This window comes from Mirounga angustirostris, unplaced genomic scaffold, assembly GCF_029215605.1.
Source record: "Mirounga angustirostris isolate CCGP_5_RB_7025 unplaced genomic scaffold, mMirAng1.0.hap1 SCAF_16, whole genome shotgun sequence".
NCBI classification, from domain to species: domain Eukaryota; kingdom Metazoa; phylum Chordata; class Mammalia; order Carnivora; family Phocidae; genus Mirounga; species Mirounga angustirostris.
This window is the reverse complement of record NW_026991724.1, coordinates 27,050,825-27,072,216: the sequence shown is the minus strand read 5'-3', so window position 1 is coordinate 27,072,216 and position 21,392 is coordinate 27,050,825. Positions and strand designations below refer to the sequence as shown.

Below are 21,392 nucleotides of genomic sequence, written 5' to 3'. Positions count from 1 at the left end.
CCTCCAGAGCTCAGCAGTCCGGGAGGGCCCCTGGTTTCCTCCTGTGTCCTGGCTCCTGGCACACACTGGGTGTCTACTTGTTTGTTGACAGAGTGAATTTGGGGCCCAGCAGCCTGAGGAGACAGGTGTTGGTTCTCTGAGGGTGGGAAGCTGGAAGGAACATGCGACTCAGCTGCTTGCCCTTAGGACCGTCGTTCCTCCCTGGGGCTGGGCCAGGTGCACCCAAAAAGGACCCCTGCCCTGGCCAGTGGCTGAGGGACTCAGAAAGCAGTTCCTTGAGATGGCATGAAGCCTTGGACGTTCAGAATGAGCCAGAGTTGGTCCGATGAAAAGAGGGGTCAGGCAGGAGGAAAGGTCTAGGCCCACAGCACAGGCTGTGACTCTCCCCACTGTAAGGCTGGGTAACTGAGACTCGGAGAGGACAGTCCCTCTGGGGTCCCTTCAGCTCCCTCTCTTGTGCCCTCCCCCGCCAGGGCCACAGGGAGCAGCATCTTAAGTAACCCAGAGGCCAGGGGCCAGGCTAGGTGACCAGAAGCACTGACTGTCAGAAGGCAGCAGGGAGTCCCAGGACAAAGACCTGTGGCCAGCAGGTCCCCAGGGGCCCCTAATCTGGCTTATAGCCTCCAGGAAACTTGTCCTGTTTACTGGCATTTCTCAGGCAAACCAGGGCAGCGGGCGTGGGAGCGGCTGAGCTGCTGTAAGCCGCACGCCCGTGTCTCCCAGATCTGGGCCTGACTCTGCTGTGGCTCACTGTGTCACCTGGGCATTCCCTGACCCCTTCTGAGCCTCAGTCTTTCCACCTGTGAAGTGGAGCTGCTGGAGTAGGTGACCCGAGGGGCCTCCGGGCTGGATGCGTGACCTTCACAGCCCCATCCGCTTGGACCATCAGGCCTTCCGGCAAAGAAAGCGGGGCGGGGGGGGAGGAGTGAGGAATGAAGAGGTTGGGTGGCCCAGAAAGCAGAATATTGCTCCATCCTTACCAGGAGGGGGCTTTCCCCCTTGGTCTCTAAAATCTCCGAAAATCTGATTTTGCGGGAAGTCATTGGCCCAGGGAGGCCGGTTTCCTTGGCAACCATTTTCCTCTCTCAACCTCTCGGTACAAGCCCCCCTCTTAGTCCCTATAGAGGCTCATCAAGTTGCCATGGCAATGAGGACCTCCAGCCCCCACAGCTGGAGCCCAGACTAGGGACAGGATGAAGAGGGCCCCAGGGCAGGGAGAGCACCCAAGAGGGACATCAGGGGACCAGCTCCATGCCAGCCCTTAGGGCTGAGGGAGCAAAGAACAGAAAAGCTATTTCCGCCCCCCCCCGCCCCCCCCCCCCCGAACAGGGAAGAGTCTTCTCCTCAGGCCATCCCCCCCACCCCTAGGGCCCTGCTGGGGTGAACTCCCCGTACTGGAGGGTTCACCTCTCTTGGCCCAGGAGGGTTTAGCAAGGCCAGGACTCCAACACCCTCTCAAGGCGTGGGGGGGCTCAGGTCTTAGGCCTGTTCTGCTGTGTGGCCTTGGTACCTGCCTTTCCCTCTCTGGGCCTCAGTTTACTTGTGAAATGGGCACGTTGGACTTGGTGGGGCCTTCCAGCACACACGTTGTAATGTCTGGGAGCTAAAGAGTCTGGGAGTGTTTGCGCCCAGAATAAAGCTCTCACCTGGCAGATATTCCCCTAGACCTCTTCATCTTCCTAATTTAAAACCCATGGGAGAGTGTGAGAAGATGGAGGAGGGTCAGTAAATATCCTCCAGACTAAGAAGGCACTTTCAGGCCAAAAAATGAAGCCAGCCACTCCGTTGACACAATTTAATTCAGGGTAACTTACTGCGGGCCGGCCCTCCAGGCAGCATGCAGCCCTCCCCCACCCAGGCGGGAGCAAGGGGTATGGTGGTGAGGCCACGGGGTAGGGCTCTAAAGTGGCGCCCCCTGTGTGCCCGCCATCTCTGCTGGTTAGCTTAAGTAGGGCCCCGTGTGCGCCACTTTAGAGAAGATCAGAACAAGCCCACCTGCATTCCCACGTGGGCACAGTTAACCTCCCCGGGGCCTAGAACACGTAGCCCCCCGAGGGAGGTCATTGTGCAGATAAACAAGATGGCGTCAGCCCTCCTACGGAGAGGAACACCTTCTGAGGTTAGTGGGTTCGGGGAACATGGGCTCAGGAGGCAGCCTGACCTCGGTTCTGGTCCCAACGTTGTCTTTCAGTAAATGTGAGACCCTGGGAACATTCTAGATCATTGTGTGTCTCCGTCTCATCATCTGGAAATGGGGTAGTAAGAGGCCTTTGCCCACTGAGTCATGGCCGGGAGCGAGGGGATGCCTGCAAAGCTCTGAACATGGGGTTTGGCGTGCAGTAGGGAGGGGGGCTGAGTGGGGATTTTGGCTGTGAGACCGCAGCAGGAGGGAGAGTGGGGAGGCCCCCATGTGAGCTCCGGCCCCCCGAGGCCCTGGGTTCTGTAGCCACCGCAGTCCTACTACAGCCCCGAATGGTGTCTGGTTAGTGTTCCTCTGTGTTCCCCAATCTGGGAGTGCGCAGGATCCACAGGGCTGGGGCTGGAAGCAGCCCCCTCTGGCCTCATGATGCTTCCTGATCCCCAGTCCAGCTGAGCAGGCTGTCCGCTGATCCCCAGTTTGGCTCGCTGGCATACCGTGGGCTCTTTTGCTAGCAGTCGTGCCAACCGTGAAGTTGGGGAAAGCCCTTGGGGCCCAAAGAAGTGGAACCTCAGAGTGTGTGACAAAGGAGCAGTCCAGGTGCTCCTGGAACCCACCTGGATGTCCCCAGAGTCCCCTCTGTCCCACTCCGGGACTCTCTTAGGGGGTCGAGGAGGCACAGGAAGCGCTGACCCCCCAGAAGAGATTAGGGTGATGTGCACCCATTATGAAGTGAGAGTAGTCAGACCTCTCTGTGTGGCTCAATCCTAGCAGTGGAGGTGAAAGCAGATGGGGGAGGGGGATCAATAGCCTTGACCTGGGGGTGGGGATGGGGCATGAAAAGCCAGGTGCCCCAGAGGGAGCTTTGGCCGGGCAGTGGGTGGGGCCTGGGCCCAGAAGGCTGCCGGCCCAGCATTTTCTCTACATTTCAGGTCTCCCATGAGTTTGCCATCAACTTCAACCCCACCAACCCCTTCTGCTCAGGTGAGTGCGAAGCCTGCCTGCACCTGCCCTGGGCGGAGGGAGGGGCAGCATATAGGTTTTGTCTTGTGCTCCCATACCCTCCCCCTCATGCTTGCTCCTAATGACAGATGGGGCAGAGCTGGAGGTTGGAGTCAGGTGGTCCTGGATGCAAGGCCAGCCGCTGCCCTTTCCTGGCTGTGTGACCTTGGGAGAGATCACTGCTTCTCTCAGGGCCTTTGCCTCCTCACCTGCCCCAGGGAGTGTGATACCTGCTTAGCTCACCTCAGGCGGTGCGTCAGGTGAGAATTAAGGGAAGCGTTGACAGGAAGCCCTGTGTAGGACAGGAGGAGGTAAGGGCAGCAGATTATATACCTGTCTCACCTCCCACCCACCCTTGCTGAAGGGCCCATCTCTGCCCCACCCTGCTCCCTCTTGCCTTCCACAAAGAGCCCTGGCAACCAAGGACTGAGGGTTGCCGGTGTGGGAGTCGGGGGAGAAAGGGGCAGGCAGTGAGTGGTGCCTGTGCTCACCTCTGCCCCCTCGGCCTCAGAGGATTTCTGAGCCTCCAGAATCAATTAAGAGACTACTGGAAGAGGAAGGGGGCTCCAGGTAGATATGGAAGAGGGTGGGCCCCGCCCTCATGAGACCTTCCGGCCTAGGATTTGGCTTGGATAGAGCATCTGCCTTCCCTGGGGATTCCCACAGCTGGGCCCAGTTTGTACTTGGAAGGGAAATGCATCAAGTCACCAACTTGGGAACGATGCCGTGACTCAGAAGCCATGGGCATCTGTTGGCCAGAAATGTAGCTGGTACTACTCCTGGGCTCTGTCTAGTTTGGAGCAGGTCTCCAGAGACTTTGTCCAAAATCAGGTCGATCAACCTCCTCCCCAGCTAGAGGCTGCCTGGATAGGACCACGGGGCTGTGGGATAGTCGTCGTCTTATAATGGTGGCCGTTTACAGAGCACCTACTGTGTGCTGGGGCTACATAAGCATCTCCGTGTCCTCCCCCCCCCCCCCCCCGCCCCCGAGCAACCCTCGGCAAAAACTGTAGCATAGCCAGAATGGACGTCAAGATGGCCGGCCGCCAAGTCCCTTCCCTGGGAAGAGCCTGCTGAGCCCTCCTCTGGCCAGCTGCCCGAGTGAAGATTATCAGTCCCATTGCCAGACAAGGAAACAGGCTCCGAAAGATTAAACAACTTGCCTCAGGTCCCACAGCTAGGAAGTGCCAAAGGCAGGATTTGAACTCGGGTCTGCCTGACTCCATATTCAGGGCTCTTTGCTTTATACCATCTTGGCCCTGCCCTTTGGGAGCTTCTGGTCTCACGGGACCCATGCTGGCCACCGTAGGGGCGTTTGGGGCGAGCATGAAGTAGAGGCAGGATCTGCAAATGGGATGAGGATGGGTGAAGGGTCAGGGGGGACCGAGGCTGATGCAGTCTTCCCCCCGCCCCCCGCGAGGCAGGTGTGGATGGCATCGCCCAGGCATACTCGGCTTGCCTGCCCCATATCCGTTTCTATGGTCCCACCAACTTCTCTCCCATCGTCAACCACGTGGCGCGGTTTGCGGCCCAGGCCACACAGCAGCAGACGGCCACGGTGAGTAGGCAGCCGCCGCCGTGGGTGTGCGGGAGAGGGCTGGCCCTGGCTGGGCCCTCCTTGCCTGACAGGAGGGCCAGACTGAGGTCCGCCCCTACTCCGCCCACCCCCATGGGGCTGGTGAGCTGGGTATTTGGCTTTCTCTGCCTCGGTTTACCTGCAAGTATGGTAAGGGGGTTGGACCAAGCTCAACTCGATTGATCCTGGCTTTCCGGAGCACAGGCTTGAAAAAGACACAGTGATTCCGTTCATGCTTAGTAGGACATCAGACTGTAATCAGTGGGAGGTGCCTCCCCAGGGCAGGCGGTGTTCGTTATTCCTGGGACACATGGAAACCAAGAGACGGTGGTCCCTGCAGCCTTAAAGCTGACCTTCTGGGCCACTGTCTGGGCCACTGTCTGGCCCTGGCCCAGTGCTCAGTGACGATGCTAGAGGCAGCCTGGTGGGAGGTTGCCAGGGCGACTGTGTGGCATCTGGAATACATGGCAGACGGCTATTGATGGCATCTGCATCCCTGGTCCTGTCTCTGCCCTCTAGTTTCAGGCCTAATGCCAGTGTTGGGGTCACCAAGGGTCACCTTGTCCACTTCGCCCTGCACCTACCAGGATTTGCCCTGACTTGGCTATGCGGCATGAAGCCATCTCCCCCAGCCCCAGGGGTGGTGCCACACGTAGCCCTCCCCAGGCCAGCTTGTCAGGTTCCAGCCAAGGCTGGAAACCCAGCTCCTAGCTCTGGGTGGTGGAGCCTGGGCTGTCACCAAGGAGACTTAGGTCTGCCTCCTGCCTGGCCGCTCCCCACTGGGAGACCTTCTTCCCAAGCCTGTGGCCTGCTCTGGGCTTCCCCTTTGGAAAGGAAGAGTCTGCGCCCAGGCTGACGTCCCTTCTAGACTGTCCTTTTCATTCTACCTCCAAGATGGTATCTCAGATTGTCTTCCCAGCGCCAAGGCCACCAGTTTCTGTCTCTGGCCCCTACAATCCATTCTCCTGCAGGGGTCCTGTCGGAGCCTGCCACTCCCTAGCCACTCCCTTCCACAGAGACCTCCTCTCCTACCCCTCATGCCTGCCTTCCCTTCTGATCTTACCCTCTTCCTGTCCCTCAAACACACAAGCTTGTACCCCTTGCAGACCCTCTGCCCTGCTGGTTCTACCCATTCCTCGGTGTCCCCTCAGATGCCACCCCCCCCCCGGCCTTCTTTGACCACCCCTCTGAGGCTGATCTCCCGCCTTCTCTGTTGATTCTCATCTGGACTCTGAGGATGGCAGCGACATCTAGTTTACCTTCTCCATGTCTCCTCATCCGTGGTGTGTCCCCCGCCCCCCCGACCGCCAGCCCCACTGGCCAGGCTGTTGCGTGTTTGCCACCATCCGGCCCATGGCAGGCACTCACCCCGCCCGGGGGTGGATGAATCTGTGGGCCCCGTCGTGGGAGTGCTGTGCGAGGCTCGGGTGGCAGGGGGCGGGGATGCCCGCCAGCGCCCCTCCCAGAGGGAAAAGGACCTGGTCCCATTGGGCCCACCAGAGGAGCGAGACCCCTTCCTGATTCCTAGGGAGGCAGAGGTTGGCTTCTGGGCGTGGCAGCAAAGATGGAGGCTGTAGAGGTTGAGCGAGAGAAGAGGACACCAGGGTCGCCCTGGGGAGGGCAGGACAGCAGGACCCAGTCTGGTTGTTTGGGAGGTGGAAGGGGGCTGCCGGTCCCACTCCTGCTGGGGGATGTCAGGCTGCCAGAGTCTGAATCCGGGCTCCACCCTTTCCTCCCTGTGGCTTGGGCAAAGCACGGAACCTCCCTGAGCCTCCGAGTCACTGTCTGTACGATGGGAAACGAATAAGACCTACTAGGTGGTGTTCAGATTAAGCAAGATCACACAGCACCTGCCCCCAGAGAGACCTGGGGGATGAGGAAGGACAGGCAGAGCAGACTGCAGAGGCCAGGGCCGGCAGGAAGGAGGTCATGGCGCAAGGGCTGGGGGAGAAGGAAGGCGGTCCGGGTGTCTTCTGCCTCCGGGAGCAGGATCTGCTGTAGTGCCAGCTGTGCCTGCCGCTGAGGGCCTGAGACAGGCCCCCTCCTGCTCTGAGCCCATTTCCTGTATGAAAGGTGCGAAGGAAGGCCCCCCCCCCCCCCGCGGGGTGCTGGGAGGATCTGGGGCCACCTGAATGGGACAGCGACCAAGGCAAGGCCTGGGAGGGGCTGGTTTTTAATTCCTGGGGGCACAGGGCTGGAATTGGTTGGCGAGGCAGCCCCTGGGCTTGCACCACTTGGATGCCTGTGGTCAGCCAGGCCGTTGTCCCGCCCCGTCTGTTAGCGGCCTGAGCCAGTTGTGAAACGGATGGCAGAAACGGCACGCATCCTTGTTGAACAGGAAGAACGGGTGTGGTAGCAGGAACGAGGCCCGTGTTCTTGCCAGGCGGAGCCAGGGTGGGACAGCGCAGGAGGTGTGCTCTAGGCAGAAAGGGGCCTGGGGCCCTGGGGCAGGCCAGGAAGGGGATCTTGGTGTTCTAGGGAACAAATGCTGAGGGCTCCCTGGAGCGGGAAACTTGGCCCTTTCTCTGCCCAGTCCTGATCCTCTCAACACCCCAGCCACTTTTAGGCAGCACCCTGGTGGTCTCAAGGCAAGGATCCGGCACACTCGGTGCCCCAGCCACTTTGGTCATGACCCGGTCCTTCCAACCTGGGGAGGCAGCCTTCTCTGGGCATCCTCACCTTCCAGGATGCCGTGCCCCCATCCCTGTGACTTGGGCCATCCCCCAGCAGGAGTGGGACCGGAGAGTCTCTATCAGCCCCTCTCACCCTGATGTCCAAACAGATCCGCTTCTCCACCTCCGGCCTGGCTCTAGCCTGCAGCTCACCGTGCACCAGAGGTGGTGCTGCCTGATGGCTCAGCCTTGAGCTCCCGAGGCCCATCGACCCCATTCAGACCCCAGCTTCTCCATTGCCTGGCTGTGTGACCCAGGGCAGCTTGCTTGAAGCTCTCTGAACCTGTTTCCTCTCCTGTACCGTGGAGGTGCTGAACAGTGGCTGCCTGCTAGAAACAGGATTCAACCAGATTGGCACGTGAATTGCTCAGCACGGTGCCTGGCACACAGTAAGGACTTCTGGGGATGCCCCTGAGCACAGTTAGACCCAAGGCAAAGGGAAATAAATTGTGGATTAAGCGCTACTTTTATACAGCCGCTTTGCGGGGGGAGGCAATACTCAGTGTGGTTTCACCTTCCCTGGCCCTAGACATATGCACACGCGTGCACACCCACGTACAGGAACTTGAGAACAGATGGTAGGAGGCATTGCTCTAGGCAGGCCTGCACTCTCCCGTTCACACACACAACCCATCTTTCCGGAGCATATTTCTGTGCGGCACTAGGGAGACCATGATGCACGGCCTCTGCCCTCCCAGAGCCTGCAGTCTAGTGGGGAACCTGGCTGGGGAAACAGCAGCTGTGATGCACTGATTAAACCTGTGCTGACAAAGGCCCAGTCTCCTAAAGGTGGCACCTAACCCAGAGGGCTCAGGGAAGTCTTCTTGGAAAAGTGATGTCCAGGCTGAGACGTGGAGGATGCTTAAGAGTTAGCCACGTAAAAGTCATGTGTGTGCATGGGTGTGGAGTGCCCCAGGCAGAGGGGACAGCATATGCAAAGCCCAGGAGGCAGGGTGTTTGGACCTAACTGAAGGAAGAAGTCTTGATGTGAGAGGAGTGAGTTGGGAGTAGGAGAGAGCCAGCTACCACAGGGCCTTGGAAGGCAATGAGGACCCTGGATTTTCTTGAGGGCCATGGGGAGCCACTGAGGGTATTAAGAGGTTCAGAAAGGGCGAGACGATCCCCATTATGGGGCCCCCATCCTTCTCTCTGCCCGTAAACCCTGGGTCTCGCTGTCCATGGCCCATTCCTGCTTGGCTACCTAGGTATCTGGTGTCCTAGTGGAGGGGGAGCTGGGACACAGGGCCCTGGAATTTCCCCCCACCCCAAGGGTCTTTGGCAGCCAACTTCCAGAAATAAGCCAGGGAGCAGCTCACCCAGACTGACTGGAATTGTTGTGGTCGGTTTCTTATAAATCTGGTATGTTAAACGCTTTAGGGGAAGTGGCTATTTACAGTCCCAGAAGCCTGAAGAACCTCTGGGTAAAGGCAAAAGCTACTCCATCCTTGAATGGTGTTGGGTGCTTTGATTTTTGGTTGGACCTGACGGTGATTGACTGTGGTTCTGGGGCAGGGACGGGGTGCCAGAGCTGGGAGATGCTGAAGAGGGTTGCAAAGAGCTGCCTGGAGGAGCACTCGGGTGTCCGGTGGGGGAGAGGAATCTCCAGAGGAGACACCCCCCGCCCCCCGCAAGGGGTAATGCGGGCAGGGGAAGTGGAGCTCCGGGCTGTGGAGGGCCTTCCACCGGCTTGGGATGGAGGCGCAGACGCTCCAATGGGTCTTGGAACTGTGGCTGGAAGGGTATGCCAGGCAGGAGGAAGGGTACCAGGAAGGGCGTGGAGGTGGGAAAGTTTGGGGGTGGGGAGACCACCAGGGTTGTCTGTGGGGACAGCAGCACCCTTTCCCACCTCCTCCTGCCTGGTTCTGCCCTTCATTCTCCTTGTCTACAGCCCCTCCCATTTCTGTCTTGGGGGTGGGGCTGTAGAGCCTTGGGGTTGTAGTGGAATATAGAGGCTCCGCCTGGGGTGGGTGAGAAGCACAGGACATGTTAGCTGCAGGTCCCTTGCCAAGGCTGGCCTGGCTGGGCAGAAGCTGAGATCAGGCCCATGGCTGTGGATATTATGGCTGGCTGGCTGGCACACACAGGAGTGAGGGTTCATGTCCAGTGCCATGGCTCTGGCTCTTCCCTGGGCTGCTGGCCTAGACACTGAGACCGTCTGACAGTCTAGACAGTGGGGTGAGAGGGTGCGGAAAGTTCCTCCTGCCGGGGCCCATTACTGGAGAGGCCGGGCCACCAAGACGGGAGGGACAGGGGTGGCAGAGGGGGACGCTGTGGAAAGAGCCCCAGCTCTGGAGTCAGCCAGGCTTGTGTATGGATCTAGACTGTGCCAGTTCCCAGCAGTCGCTGAACCCCCTTCTAAGCCCTTTCCTCATCTCTAAAACAGAATCCCAGCGTGAGGATGGCAGGGTCTGTGCACTGTGGTGCATTAGCAGGGACTTTCTCACCCTGTCAGGTGGTGCCCATGGTCTTGCGGGAACCCAGCCCCAGGCTGCGCCCGCCTCCCTGGGAAGGAGGATCCAAGGCCTGGGGGAGGCCCAGGCCTGAGGCTCCAATGTCCTGGTATAGACGTGCAGCTGAGTGAGAGGAGAAAGCTGAGGGCCGCATGGGGGGAGGGTGGGATGCCAGTCCTGCCCTAAGTGGTGAACCTGTAGATTGAGGCCAGGCATTCTCCCTCCTCCTCACCAGGACCTTCCGTGCCTTCTGTCCTGCCAGCTTAGGTGCCCCGGAAATCTTGCCCTGGACTATTTCTGGCGGGAGGGGAGTGGGGTTAGAGGGCCATTTACAGAAGGGGTGCTGGAATGACGGTGGGCTGTGGGGGACAAGGGTGTAGATGGGCTTATAAGGCCCTCCAACCACAGGTATGGGGGGCTGGCAGCTGCTGCCCTCCACTGCAGGGATCCAGGCTGCCATCTCCATAGCAACAGGTATCCCCAGCACCAAGGGCTCAGTCTCTTAAAGGCACAGTGCAGGAGGTGGGTTAGGATGGTGGGTCTACACCTCCGAGCGGCTCACCCGCTCCTGCTAGGGCTGTGCGTGGGCGACAAGCAGGAGAGTAGGGCATCCTAGGGGGCTAAACTTGTAGCCTCTGTATGGTTCCCAGTGAGCAAATGGTTTTGCTGGGTGAGAAGGTGGCCAGGTGCTGACCTGGGGTCTGGCTCAGTTCTGCCCTCTATGACCTGGACTAGTCTGGCCCCCTTTTTCCTCTCCTGAGAACCAGAAGGATCAGACTAGAAGGCAAAAGCCTCAAAGAATATTAGGGCCATATAGGGCTTTTCTGTTTATTTTACAGATGGGGCAAACCAGGTTCCTTAAAAAGGGGCCAGAGGGTGCTAAGGACAGAGCTGACACTAAGGTGTCAGCTGGCTTGGTATTCTGGGGCCTCTGCCCAGGCCATCTAGGGAGCCTTCCTGAACCTCATGTGCCCACCATGTCCCGTTAACAGTCCATGCTATGGCCATACATGCCCATGCTAATCAGTATTTTTAAATAATTTTATAAGGAAACTGTATAGCCCACCGTAAGTGAAAAGTTACCGCTTGCCATATATAGAGAGTAACGGGAAAAACAAATTGTACCTGGTATTGAAGTCTAGCTAGAAACTGTTGTCCCCTGAAGCTCTGCGCTTCCCGCCTCTGTTAATAAGGAAGGTGAGCACATGAGAGGCCTTAAAGGCCCACTAGAACCGACCCGAGACTCCCTCCTGGGTACCGTCCGCGGAAGTGAAAGACCTCTGCAGAAGTAATCCTGTGCCTTGAGGCTGTGTGTGCCCAGAAGCACCGGCCTGTGTGCCAGGCAGCCTGTCTCAGAGGCCAGCCCTGCAGCCGGGGAAGGAGCAGCTTGCAGGGATCTGTGCAGGGCGGAGAAGGCGAGGCTGGGCCGGGTCGGCCAGGATGCGCCTCCCTCCCCGGCCGTGGGCCTGTCCGCCAGGGATGCAGTTCTCGGGCACAGAGCTCCGCTGTGGTACAGCAACTGCCACTGTGCAGATGACGAAGCGGAGGCGCGGCAACGTCAGCCAGCTGCCCCGAGCCCCACAGCAGAGCAACTGGAGGGCCAGGCCTGGAGTTTGGGGCCCTGGCACTGAGCTGCAGTGTCTAAGGTCACAGCCAGGGCAGGGGGAAGAGGGCAGTTTGTGCCTCGGGCTGGGACCAGGTCAGGGTTTGGATGGCCAGAGGCCTGCAGGGGTGGGGGGCTGGGGCTGGGATTTGGCGGCAGCTGGGCATGAAGAGCTGTCCTCCCAGGGGTCAGAGGGTTTTGGGAGGCCGGGGAAGGGGGGCCAGAGACTTCAGAGCACCTGGCTGCCTCTTCCCTGCAGCAGTACTTCATCCTCCTCATCATCACGGACGGCGTCATCAGTGACATGGAGGAGACGCGCCACGCCGTGGTGCAGGCTTCCAAGCTGCCCATGTCCATCATCATCGTGGGCGTGGGCAACGCTGACTTCGCCGCCATGGAGTTCCTGGACGGGGACAGCCGCACGCTGCGCTCGCACACCGGGGAGGAGGCGGCCCGTGACATCGTGCAGTTCGTGCCCTTCCGAGAGTTCCGCAACGTGAGTGTGGGCCCAGGCTGGGGAGGGGGTGCTTAGGGGACCCCAGCAACCAGAGTTAATAAGGATGACTGTCTTGGGCTCCTCTGCCCTCTGCTCTATTGTGTGCTGCCCGAGGGCCCCGCCCCCACGAGCCCCTACGACCATGTGAGCACCAGCTCCAGCAAGCTCATGGAACCTAGGGAGCGGTGCTCAACCCACACTGGGGCTCCAGCGCAGGGTTTCAGGGAGGCCCTGCCCTCCGACCAAGGTCCTGAACCAGAAGTTGGAGTTATCCAGGTGGGGCAAAGCATTCCAGGCAGATAGGGGGCTGAGAGCAAAGGCCCAGGGGTGAGAGAGGCTTTTGGGGGTAGTCACACCTCAACCAGCCTACTTCACAGATAGAAAACGAGGCACATCTTAGGTTGGCCTGTCCTGCACGGGGACTGGTGGCCCCACCTTGTTCCTGGAGGTGGCTCTGAGCCTATCTGCAGGTGACCCCAGGTCTGCCCACAAGGTCACTGCACTAGCAGCTGGACCCACCAGGATCCCAGGGGGAGCAGTCTCAGATGCCACCCCTGTCCCATCACCTGGGAGCCCAACTCTTATTTAACTAGATGCTTACTGTGTGGCCTTGGGTAAGTCCCTGACCTCTCCAGACCTTGGTGCCCTCAGCCATAGGGACTCTTGGGGTTCTGTGGTGCAGATCCTACAAGCCAGTCCTAGCAAGAACTTACCACTGCTTTATTACCCAGTGGTGCTCACACCTCTACCCAGTGCCCTCTGGGTTTGCCTGAGGTGGTCCAACTCCTTCCTCTGGAGCCTTGGTTTCCTGAGGACATATGCTGGGCCTCGGCCCCCCATTCATGCACAGGATACTGACTGAGCACCTCCCCATGGCTGGCCTGTGGCTGAGCATTCAGCAGTGAGCCAGATAGTCCTGGCCCATTTATATGGGCCAAGAAGGTGCTCAGGAAATGTCTGTCAGGTGAGTAGGCTGTGCAGCTCGCCTCCACTGTCTCTTTCCCTAAAAAGCCTCCCACAGACACATTCATCTTAAAATGCGATCCCCGGGCATCTCAAGTGCTCAAGGAAAGAGTTAGACTTCAGGTAAAGGAAAAGCAGTGCTAGCAGTGGGGTTTCAGACCCTGGCTGGGACAAGGGACTCGAGTTCTAGACAGCCCTGGCCCTGATTCTGTCCTCCAGGGACACCGTCTCTTAAAGCAGTCTGGGCATGGAGCCCCCTCACCATGGTCTTCCACTGACCCTTCCTATCTCTCCTCTCCACCTCCCCCTTGGCCCCACAGGCAGCGAAAGAGACCTTGGCCAAAGCTGTGTTGGCAGAACTGCCCCAACAAGTCGTGCAGTATTTCAAGCATAAAAACCTGCCCCCCACCCACTCGGAGCCTGCCTGAGCACCAGCCCAGGCCCAGCAGCAGCATGCCGGCTGGGCCTCCCGCCCTCCCAGGAACGTGCACGCTCACCCTGCTTCCTGGTGGGGCGGGGGGAAGGGGCCTTGTTTTTAACCCATCCACGTTTTTATTTTCTACAACCAGACCTGCACCCCCCCACCTTCCCCCAGCTCAGCTGGGCTTCCTTTGTTGGAGCCAACAGATGATACTTCCGGGCCAAACTGGCTTCCTCCCTCCCCTTAAGTATTGAATGTACTTTGTATAATTTTAGTGAAATTGTTATTAAAGAGAAAATTTTTACAATCCTAACTGGCTTCTTCCAAATAACTAGCTGCAGACCCTGAAAGGAGCGTGTCCCCAGTGCATACTTTGTGTCATTGCCTGCACTTACTTCCTGCTGTTTTTTTATACTGTGACTGTGTTCTAGTTGTTATACTCAGGGTAATAAAGGAGTTTCCAATGTCCCTGTGTCAGCGCCTCCCTCAGCTGGGACCTGATGGGCTCAGTGATCTGGGGAAGGAAACAAAAAGCTCTTTCCCCCAGCAAGGTAGGGCACGCGTTCCATGCACAGTACTCACTCTGTTAAACTGGCACAGGACTTGGCACAGGCTCAATACCTATCTGCGGATAGATAAAATGCCCCGGGCCCCCACCAGCAACCGTAGCCCCTGCGGAGCCTATACCAGTCCCGGGGTCCCCAGGCCCAGCCACTACCACGTGGTACCCGCCCTCCTCCTCTTAATCTACACACTGCCCTGCACACGCGCACCCAGACACACACGCAAGGTGGCCGTCGCAGCCACCTATCTGCTCCTCTTTCGGGCCTCGGGGTACGCCCTGTGGTCTACAGTGCGGGAGAGCCTCTTTGCCCGCATGATGCTAAGCTGACAGCTGCTGTTCGTTTCTAGGCCCCACTTCATGAAGCCAGTCAGGGGCCCACTCTCGGGGTCCTCCCAGTTCTCCCCTTTCTTCCACATAACACATCCTTTTGTCTTATCTACCTCCCCGTTGGAGTTTCTGTCACCCCTGTGCCCCAGGCTTCTGTGCAACCAATAACAGTTCTACTAAGCTCTGGTCTGGCTCCACATTAAGAGCTTTGCAGGCATAATCTTGATGAGCCTTCCAATAGCCTAGAGCCTATGCCTATGACCATTTCAGAGATGAGGAAACGAGCAGAGAAGCTAATCAAATGTCGCAGAGGCAGAGCCAGAACTTACATCCGGATCTGCCCGATTCCAGAGCCCGTGCTTACTACACAGCATCTTCCTCTGACTCTGCAAAGGAGTCTGCTCAAGTTGCTAATGAATTTATCCTTTCTCTGCACTCAATCTGGGAGGTCTATTATCCTGACCCACTCTCCCAGGTCAGTCATTGTCACTGGGGCCCTCTAGAGCTGGGCACTACCAGGGAGGTTCCCAACTCCAGGTGCCTGGTAGCCTCAAGGACCCCTGTCTACCTGCTGACAGTGTGAGGATCTGAGATCTTTATCCTCAGCTTCCAATGCCCTGATGGTTCTGCAGCCACCAAAAGTGAGTTGAAATATCCTTTCGGGACTCCTTCACTTCTGAGAGGGCTGCAGGACTGCATGGCGCCCCATTTCCCCAAGGACCTCTGGGCAATCACAGCACAGTGGCCCATGGGGCCAGCTGGCAACATGGATGGACCCAGGGCCAGTGCGTCTTGGCTCCTTCGGTTTGTGCCTAACCCTTGCTTGGGCCAGCTGTAAGACCGGGAGTTAGAACAACAGCACAAGTCTGCTTGTTTGCCCACCTGTTCAGCAGCTGAAGTGAGTCCAGCTGGATGTCACATCCAGGGAAGTTTGTACCCATCCAAGCCTGGAATAATCTGTCAAGTTCTGCAGTCAAATGCTTTAGTCCTGAGCCATACCCCCTAATCTGTCAAGCTATGATTGACCAGAAGCCTCTAAAGGGGAGCAGCCTTCTCCTCCCAGCCCCACATCCCCTTCTTAGCCCTCAGGGGACAGGTGTATCTTCTCATGCAGACTTCTCCCTTATACCCTACCCCCAGGAGGAATTTACCAGACTGGTAAAACCAGGAAGATAGACATCTATTGGGCCATGTTACAGTCGAGTCCCTGCCTTATGCTGATGTCCATCCCAAATGCTCAAACTCTTACGGACCACCTACCTCAGGTGTGGTGGCCACGGCCCTCACCTCCAAGCTTCATGGGAGCAGACCCCGACATCTCTGCTTTCTTCCCCCTTCTCTGCCCAGGTTGAGTGGATCAGTCAAGCAAGCCCTCTCCCAGCTGGCTCAAGTTCACAGGGGAAAGGAATGTACCCAAACTCCTGACCAGGCCAAATCACCACTTAAAAAAAAAAAAAACAAAGCCAAAATAAGTCCTGGGGATGTAATTAATATACAGCCTGGTGACTACAGTTAATACTGTATTATTGTGTATCAGAAACCTGCCAAGAGCGTAGATCTTAAAAGCTCTCATCACAAGAAAAATGGATGGACCATTCTGCAATACTTACAATATTGAATTGTTACCTGAAACTAGTATCAATAATATCTCAATAAAACAGAGCCTTGGTGATGCTGATACTTGGTTCTTGGTACATGGAAAGCAAGCTAAAAGTGAACTTGGAAATCGGAAATATCCCTTCACCCTTCCATCACTGCTGCAGACGCCTGGGCACTAGCATTTGTTTAAAAATTTCACTGAAACCACAGAAAACCAGACTTAAAGAGTTAAAGGCTCAAATTAAAATTCTGGTTCTGTCAACTAACTGTGCAACCTCACGCAAGTCACTGAACCACTATGAATTTCAATTTTCTCTATCAAATGTAGAGAAGGGCTGCTTCACAGGACTTTTTTTTAGGATGAAAGACACTACAGGCCACAAAAATGGTCCACAAATGTCCCAAACCGGGGCACGTGGGTGGCTCAGTTAAGCGGCTGCCTTCGGCTCAGGTCATGATTTCAGGGTTCTGGGATCGAGCCCCGAGTCAGGCTCCCTACTCAGCGGGGAATCTGCTTGTCCCTCTGCCCCTCTACCCCTCCCCTGCTTGTGTGCTCTCTCAAATAAATAAAATCTTAAAAAACAAACAAATGTCCCAAACAGTGCCTGGCACACACATAGCAGGCCTCAGTATCGAATGAGTGAAACAAATCCACATAAGGCATAATGATGTGCCTGTTACTGAAATAGCAAGGGTGAAGCCCCGCCAACAGCTCAGAGTGGTGGCTGTCTCTGGGGTTTGCTGCCCTTCTCCTCTACAAAGCTGTGAGGCTGGACCACATTCTGCCTGTCACTGCTGTGACACTCCCATTCTCCTTAAACCATAGCACCAGCAGGTAAGGGAGCAAAATGTCAGCCCTTGCCAGCGTCACTAAGGCACGAATGTGCAACTGGCTTGTGTTCACCCTGTGACTACAAGGATGTTGCCCAGATTCTAGCCTCCCACCAAGCAGAACCTACATTCCATACCGTTATGCGTAAGTAGGCTGGGAAAATCAAGACAACACTCAAGTCCAAATGATGGTGCACTGCCATTAGGCTCTCCTTTTTGTTTCTCTGGAAGGGGCTTAAGACAACAGCTGAGCCATATACCCACGAGTAGGACACCCGTGCCAAGGAACCGGGTGTGCCTAAGCAATTAACATTTAGCTGAGAGGGAAGCATACAGCAGAAGCTGGTGGTTGGAGCTCTGACGACCAGATCAGACCCTTCATCGTGTTGATGTTCTAGCTGCAACTGAGGAATGCCAGTAGGATGGGAAGACCTGCCATACATCACCACTAACAGAAGCTCTGGACACCCTACCCAGAAACAGGGGAGGCCAGCAGTATCAGGGCTACTGAGGATGGCTACCATTCACTGAACACTCTGTGCCAGATCCCACACCAAGTACCTAATCCAGACTAGCTTTCACCCTCACTAGAAAGTTGGTATCATTATTTCTATTTACCAAGGATGAAACTGAAGCCCCGAGAGGTTAAGGACCTTGCCCCACTGACCCAGCTAGTAAATGTCTGGCTCTAAGCTCATAACCACTGCAGCATATCCAGGGGAGGGGGAACTAGTTCCCAGGGAGAAGCAGAAGCAATGGGCGGAAGTCTGAGGCAAAAGCGGCTTGTCCTGGGTAGAAAGGAGGTAGCCAGAAGGGAAGAACTCCAGGTGGAGAGTGGAAGGAACAAGGATGCAAAGAGCTGGCCCAGGTCACCCCTAGTTAGGGGCCCAACTTCTAGTCTAAGATGCACCTAAAGCCAGCTCTTCTCTCCTTCTGGGTCCTGAGACCAGGGAAGGCATATGTAGGATCGCCAGATCGTCTCTGGGTCCAGTCACATCAGCTCCCCTGCTTTTTATAGATGGAAAAATGGATGCTTTGAATTTCACACTTTCTCCCCACCCAAGCGGGTAACAGGGTCCAAAGTTAGAAGTGGTTGAGAGGGCGTGGTATGACACAGGCTAGATAATCCAGAGAGAACTGGCAAACAGGCTTTCTCCCTTGCCTGGTTCAAGAGTTGTAAGAATACTACCACTCAAGACAATGTAAGCAGGTTTAAAGAAACCCCACCACACACTTTGTCTTTAGCCCTTATTACCTAGTTATAAGCCCCAATTATTTATTCAGGCCTGATGGCTGCACTTTATGGATTAAAGCAGTCCCTGTTTTTTCTATCCTTCTTTGGGTTGGAACCACACTGTCTACACTGGATGCTTTTCAAGCCTGCTTCCTCTACCAGGGAGACCAGGTCCTGCTCTGCTAGTCATGGTTCTACGGGACATGTGTCTCCATTCCAGGACTCTACACCAACAGGTACAATGAACACGATGAGATGATCACCACTGACTCGCAGCCTCCCCTGTGATACCACAGACCAGAAATCTCCATGTGAGGAGCCTCAACTTTCTCAACGCCATCTAGCTTATAGTAGATGGAGAGGGAGTTGAGAGTGCAAGATCCGGTACAGAAAAAGCAAGATCTTGTTCTCGGTCAGGTGCATTAGCTTTCAAGTTAATGTACAGTTTTAATCCCTACAACCTTTTGTCCCCTTCTCCCAACAACAGAGGCCATGAGGTATAGTAATGGCTTCTTAAAAGTCAAACCACAGGGGCGCCTGGGTGGCTCAGTCTGCCTTCGGCTCAGGTCATAATCCCAGAGTCCTGGGATTGAGCCCCTTGTTGGGCTCCTGGCTCAGTGGGGAACCTGCTTCTCCCTCTCCCTCTGCCCCTCCCCCCGGCTCGTGCGCTCTTTCACAAATAAGTAAAATCTTAAAAAAAAAAAAAAAAAAAAGTCAAACCACAAAGAGATGGTGCCCCTGAATCCTTGGTCTGCCTCCCGAAACGGTGTGCGCGCTGCAAGGACGACAGCTCAATCGCAGGAACAATGGAGCAGAGAAGCAGAAGGTGCCTACACAGTTTTACCTAAATGTCTTGTCTGTTAGGATGGAGCCGAGCGCCTGTGCTGACAGTCAGGAACAATTAGCACGGAGCGGTCCTGAAAAGGAGGAAGGATTCACAAGGCATCACTTATGGGTGAAGGGAAGTCACCATCTGCTAACAGGCACGAGTGTCACTGTATTGGAAGGGGAAAAGCAGTGGGTTGGCGGAGAGCCAGGGGCCTCTCTGCCCACATTAAAAATGAGTAGCTGCTCTGCCTGCCAGCATCACAGTGTCAACACGTTCTGTGTGTGTCTCTCTACGTCTCACACCCAAAGAAGTAGAAACAATTGACGTAGGAACCCAGGGGAAGAGAGAACTGTACAGACTCATTCTCCTGGAGCAGGGGAGCCTACAGATTTTTTTGTTTTTCAAGCCCATGCCTCCCTCTAACCTCATCTCTCTCCGTCCTAGAGGGAGAGCCTCCCTTTAGGAGACAGAGGTCTTGGCTGCTCACAGTTCTGAAGCTGCCCTGTGCAGGAAGGGAGAGGAGCAGAGGGGAGGCAAGGACAGGGCAGCACCTTTAGGCCAGAAAGAGCTTCCACATTTAGAAGCCTCAACTATAAGCATACCGAACAGAGAGGGGCCTCAACAGAGCACAGAGTCGAGCCAGAATATGCAGGTGTGTCCCACTGGTTGGCACTCAGAATTCCAGAAGCTGCTAGAAATAAGTCATCTCGTCTACATACCTACCTGCACTTCTGCTTCCTGGCCATGATGAAATAAGGCCCATGTTCGTTTCTCTAAGATTTAGGGTCTTAAATGGCGTTGGACGGAGGGAGAAGAAGAAGGAAGGAGGAATACGGAAAAACTCCACAATGAGTGATGAGCGCTAAGTGACACCCCCAGCAGATGTAGTTTATAATCTTTACTTAGTCACACAACATCAAGAATCGGTTAGTTCCAAGGGAGTGCAGCAGTCCATCACCTGGGGCCCTCCTCCCCCCAGCCCCCCAACATGAGCCACCACGCAGTACAACCACATGGTGTGTTCTGCTGGAAGAGAGGTTTAAATGATACCTGTCCCATAACTGCCCTTGCTTCCTGTGCTGTCAGGAAAGGAAACAAAGAAGAAAACAAGAAAGCAACGGCATCCAAACACTGCACCCCAGCGGGTGCCTATCTTCCCAGGGCATTTTCAGGGGAATCGCCGTGGAGCCGCAGCCCCCTCCCCACCACGGCAGCGAGGAAAGAGGCAGCAGGACAGGGCTGGACATCTGCACTGGAGTGGAAAGAGAAACCAAACACAAGTTGGGCCACAAGTGAATTCTGGCACATTTTTAGATGAGGTTAAGAATGTCACGGTGTGCACAGGAAGCGGGCAAAGGAGTTCTGGGGGAGGTGGTGCCCCGAGTTGGAACAAACCGTCCGGCCTACTCTTGGGCAGGAGCTCTGGCGGGGTCGGGGCGGAGAGGGGCGGGGGACACAGGAGCTACGGAGCCTCAAGGAAGGTGTTGGTTCGGAAGATGGAGGAGACGATCTTGCCGGTGGCGTTGATCGTGCCTTCGCTGTCGGAGCTGGACTCGGAGTCGCTGCTCCCGGAGTAGGCGCCCAAGCCCGGGAGGATGCCGATGCAGACTGCAGCGGAGGGGCAGTGGATGGAAGGGGCGCTCAGGGACGTGCTGCCGAGAGACATGCAGGACGGGGCTTCTGCAAGACAGGAGGAAGGGCCGTGACTTCACCTCCTTTCCCAGAGCTGACGGGTCCTCGCCACGCACTGGGCACTGGGCCCCAGGCTATCCCACGAAGCCCCAACCACCCTATGCAGTCAGCACCACCGGCACCCACATCCAACAGCTGTGTTCCTTTTTTACCGTTGACAAAACTGACGCCATGCTCAGAGAACATTTTAAGATGGTGCAGAATGTGACCAAGTAGGCAGGGCTCTTTTCGCCCTGGGAAACCCAGAGCCACGGCAGCACCTCAGGGATGGAAAGCCTCAATCTAGGAAATGCGGGGACTTGAGGGTGAGAGGAAAAGTTAAGGACTCTACTCTACCCCTCTCATTGCCTCTAAATATTTCCAGCCTCAATGAATCTCTACAACAACCTGATATGTAGGTATCCCCCATTTTAATGATGAGGGGGGTCAAACGACTAGGCCAAGGTTAAAGGCCACTGAGAGTAAAAAATGTTAAACCAAATCTGAATCAAAAAACTAGGACGATTGGGTACCTCAGTCGGTTAAGCATCCAACTCTTTGTTTGGGCTCAGGTCATGAGATCAAGCCCCGCGTCAGGCTCCGAGCTGGGCGTGGAGCCTGCTTAGGATCCTCTCTCTCCCTCTACTCCTCAATCCCCCTCCCATTCATGCATGTGTGCTCTCTCTCTCTCTCAATAATAATAATAATAATGTACTAAAACAATACCAGAGCTTACTGTAGAGTAAGGGTTGGAGTTCAAACCTTTCTCAGGCTGACAAGCATGTATCTTTCTAGGCTTTTGCCTTAACAAGCCCCATGTATCTTTCTAGGCTTTTGCCTTAACAAGCCCCTAACGAACACTTCACGTAAATGTGAAAAGGATACATGGTTCCAAGTATATGAAGTCAGGAGTAAGTAAAAAATACCACTGAGAAACAAAGAGAGATCTCCAGCGGCCAATACAAAGAGTTCAGGAGCTCAGTGAATTCGCTTGTCTTACAGGAAGTTCTAATAAG

General features: G+C 56.0%; 2 protein-coding genes across 10 annotated transcripts in view; one reads left to right on the top strand and one right to left on the bottom strand.

Annotated features, from left to right (window-relative positions):
- The window catches only part of CPNE2 (copine 2), a 49,066-nt gene extending 32,677 nt beyond the window's left edge, over positions 1 to 16,389 (top strand). For 3 of the 5 annotated variants that reach the window (XM_045891073.3, XM_064580676.1, XM_045891071.3), the window contains 4 exons: positions 3,070 to 3,121; positions 4,564 to 4,697; positions 11,700 to 11,936; positions 13,220 to 13,786. In XM_045891073.3, the coding sequence (XP_045747029.1) occupies positions 3,070 to 3,121; positions 4,564 to 4,697; positions 11,700 to 11,936; positions 13,220 to 13,327 (531 nt within the window). In that variant the 3' untranslated portion in view covers positions 13,328 to 13,786. Of the gene's footprint in view, positions 1 to 3,069; positions 3,122 to 4,563; positions 4,698 to 11,699; positions 11,937 to 13,219; positions 13,787 to 15,559 lie in introns of those variants that run through there. The other 2 variants (XM_064580675.1, XM_064580674.1) reach the window with 2 other exon arrangements.
- Positions 16,390 to 19,588: 3,199 nt separating this feature from the next.
- Positions 19,589 to 21,392, bottom strand: part of PSME3IP1 (proteasome activator subunit 3 interacting protein 1) — a 35,124-nt gene continuing 33,320 nt past the window's right edge. For all 5 annotated transcript variants that reach the window (XM_045891074.3, XM_045891077.3, XM_045891076.3 and 2 more), the window contains one exon: positions 19,589 to 20,385. In XM_045891074.3, coding sequence (XP_045747030.1) covers positions 20,168 to 20,385 — 218 coding nt within the window. In that variant the 3' untranslated portion in view covers positions 19,589 to 20,167. The remainder of the gene's footprint in view (positions 20,386 to 21,392) is intronic.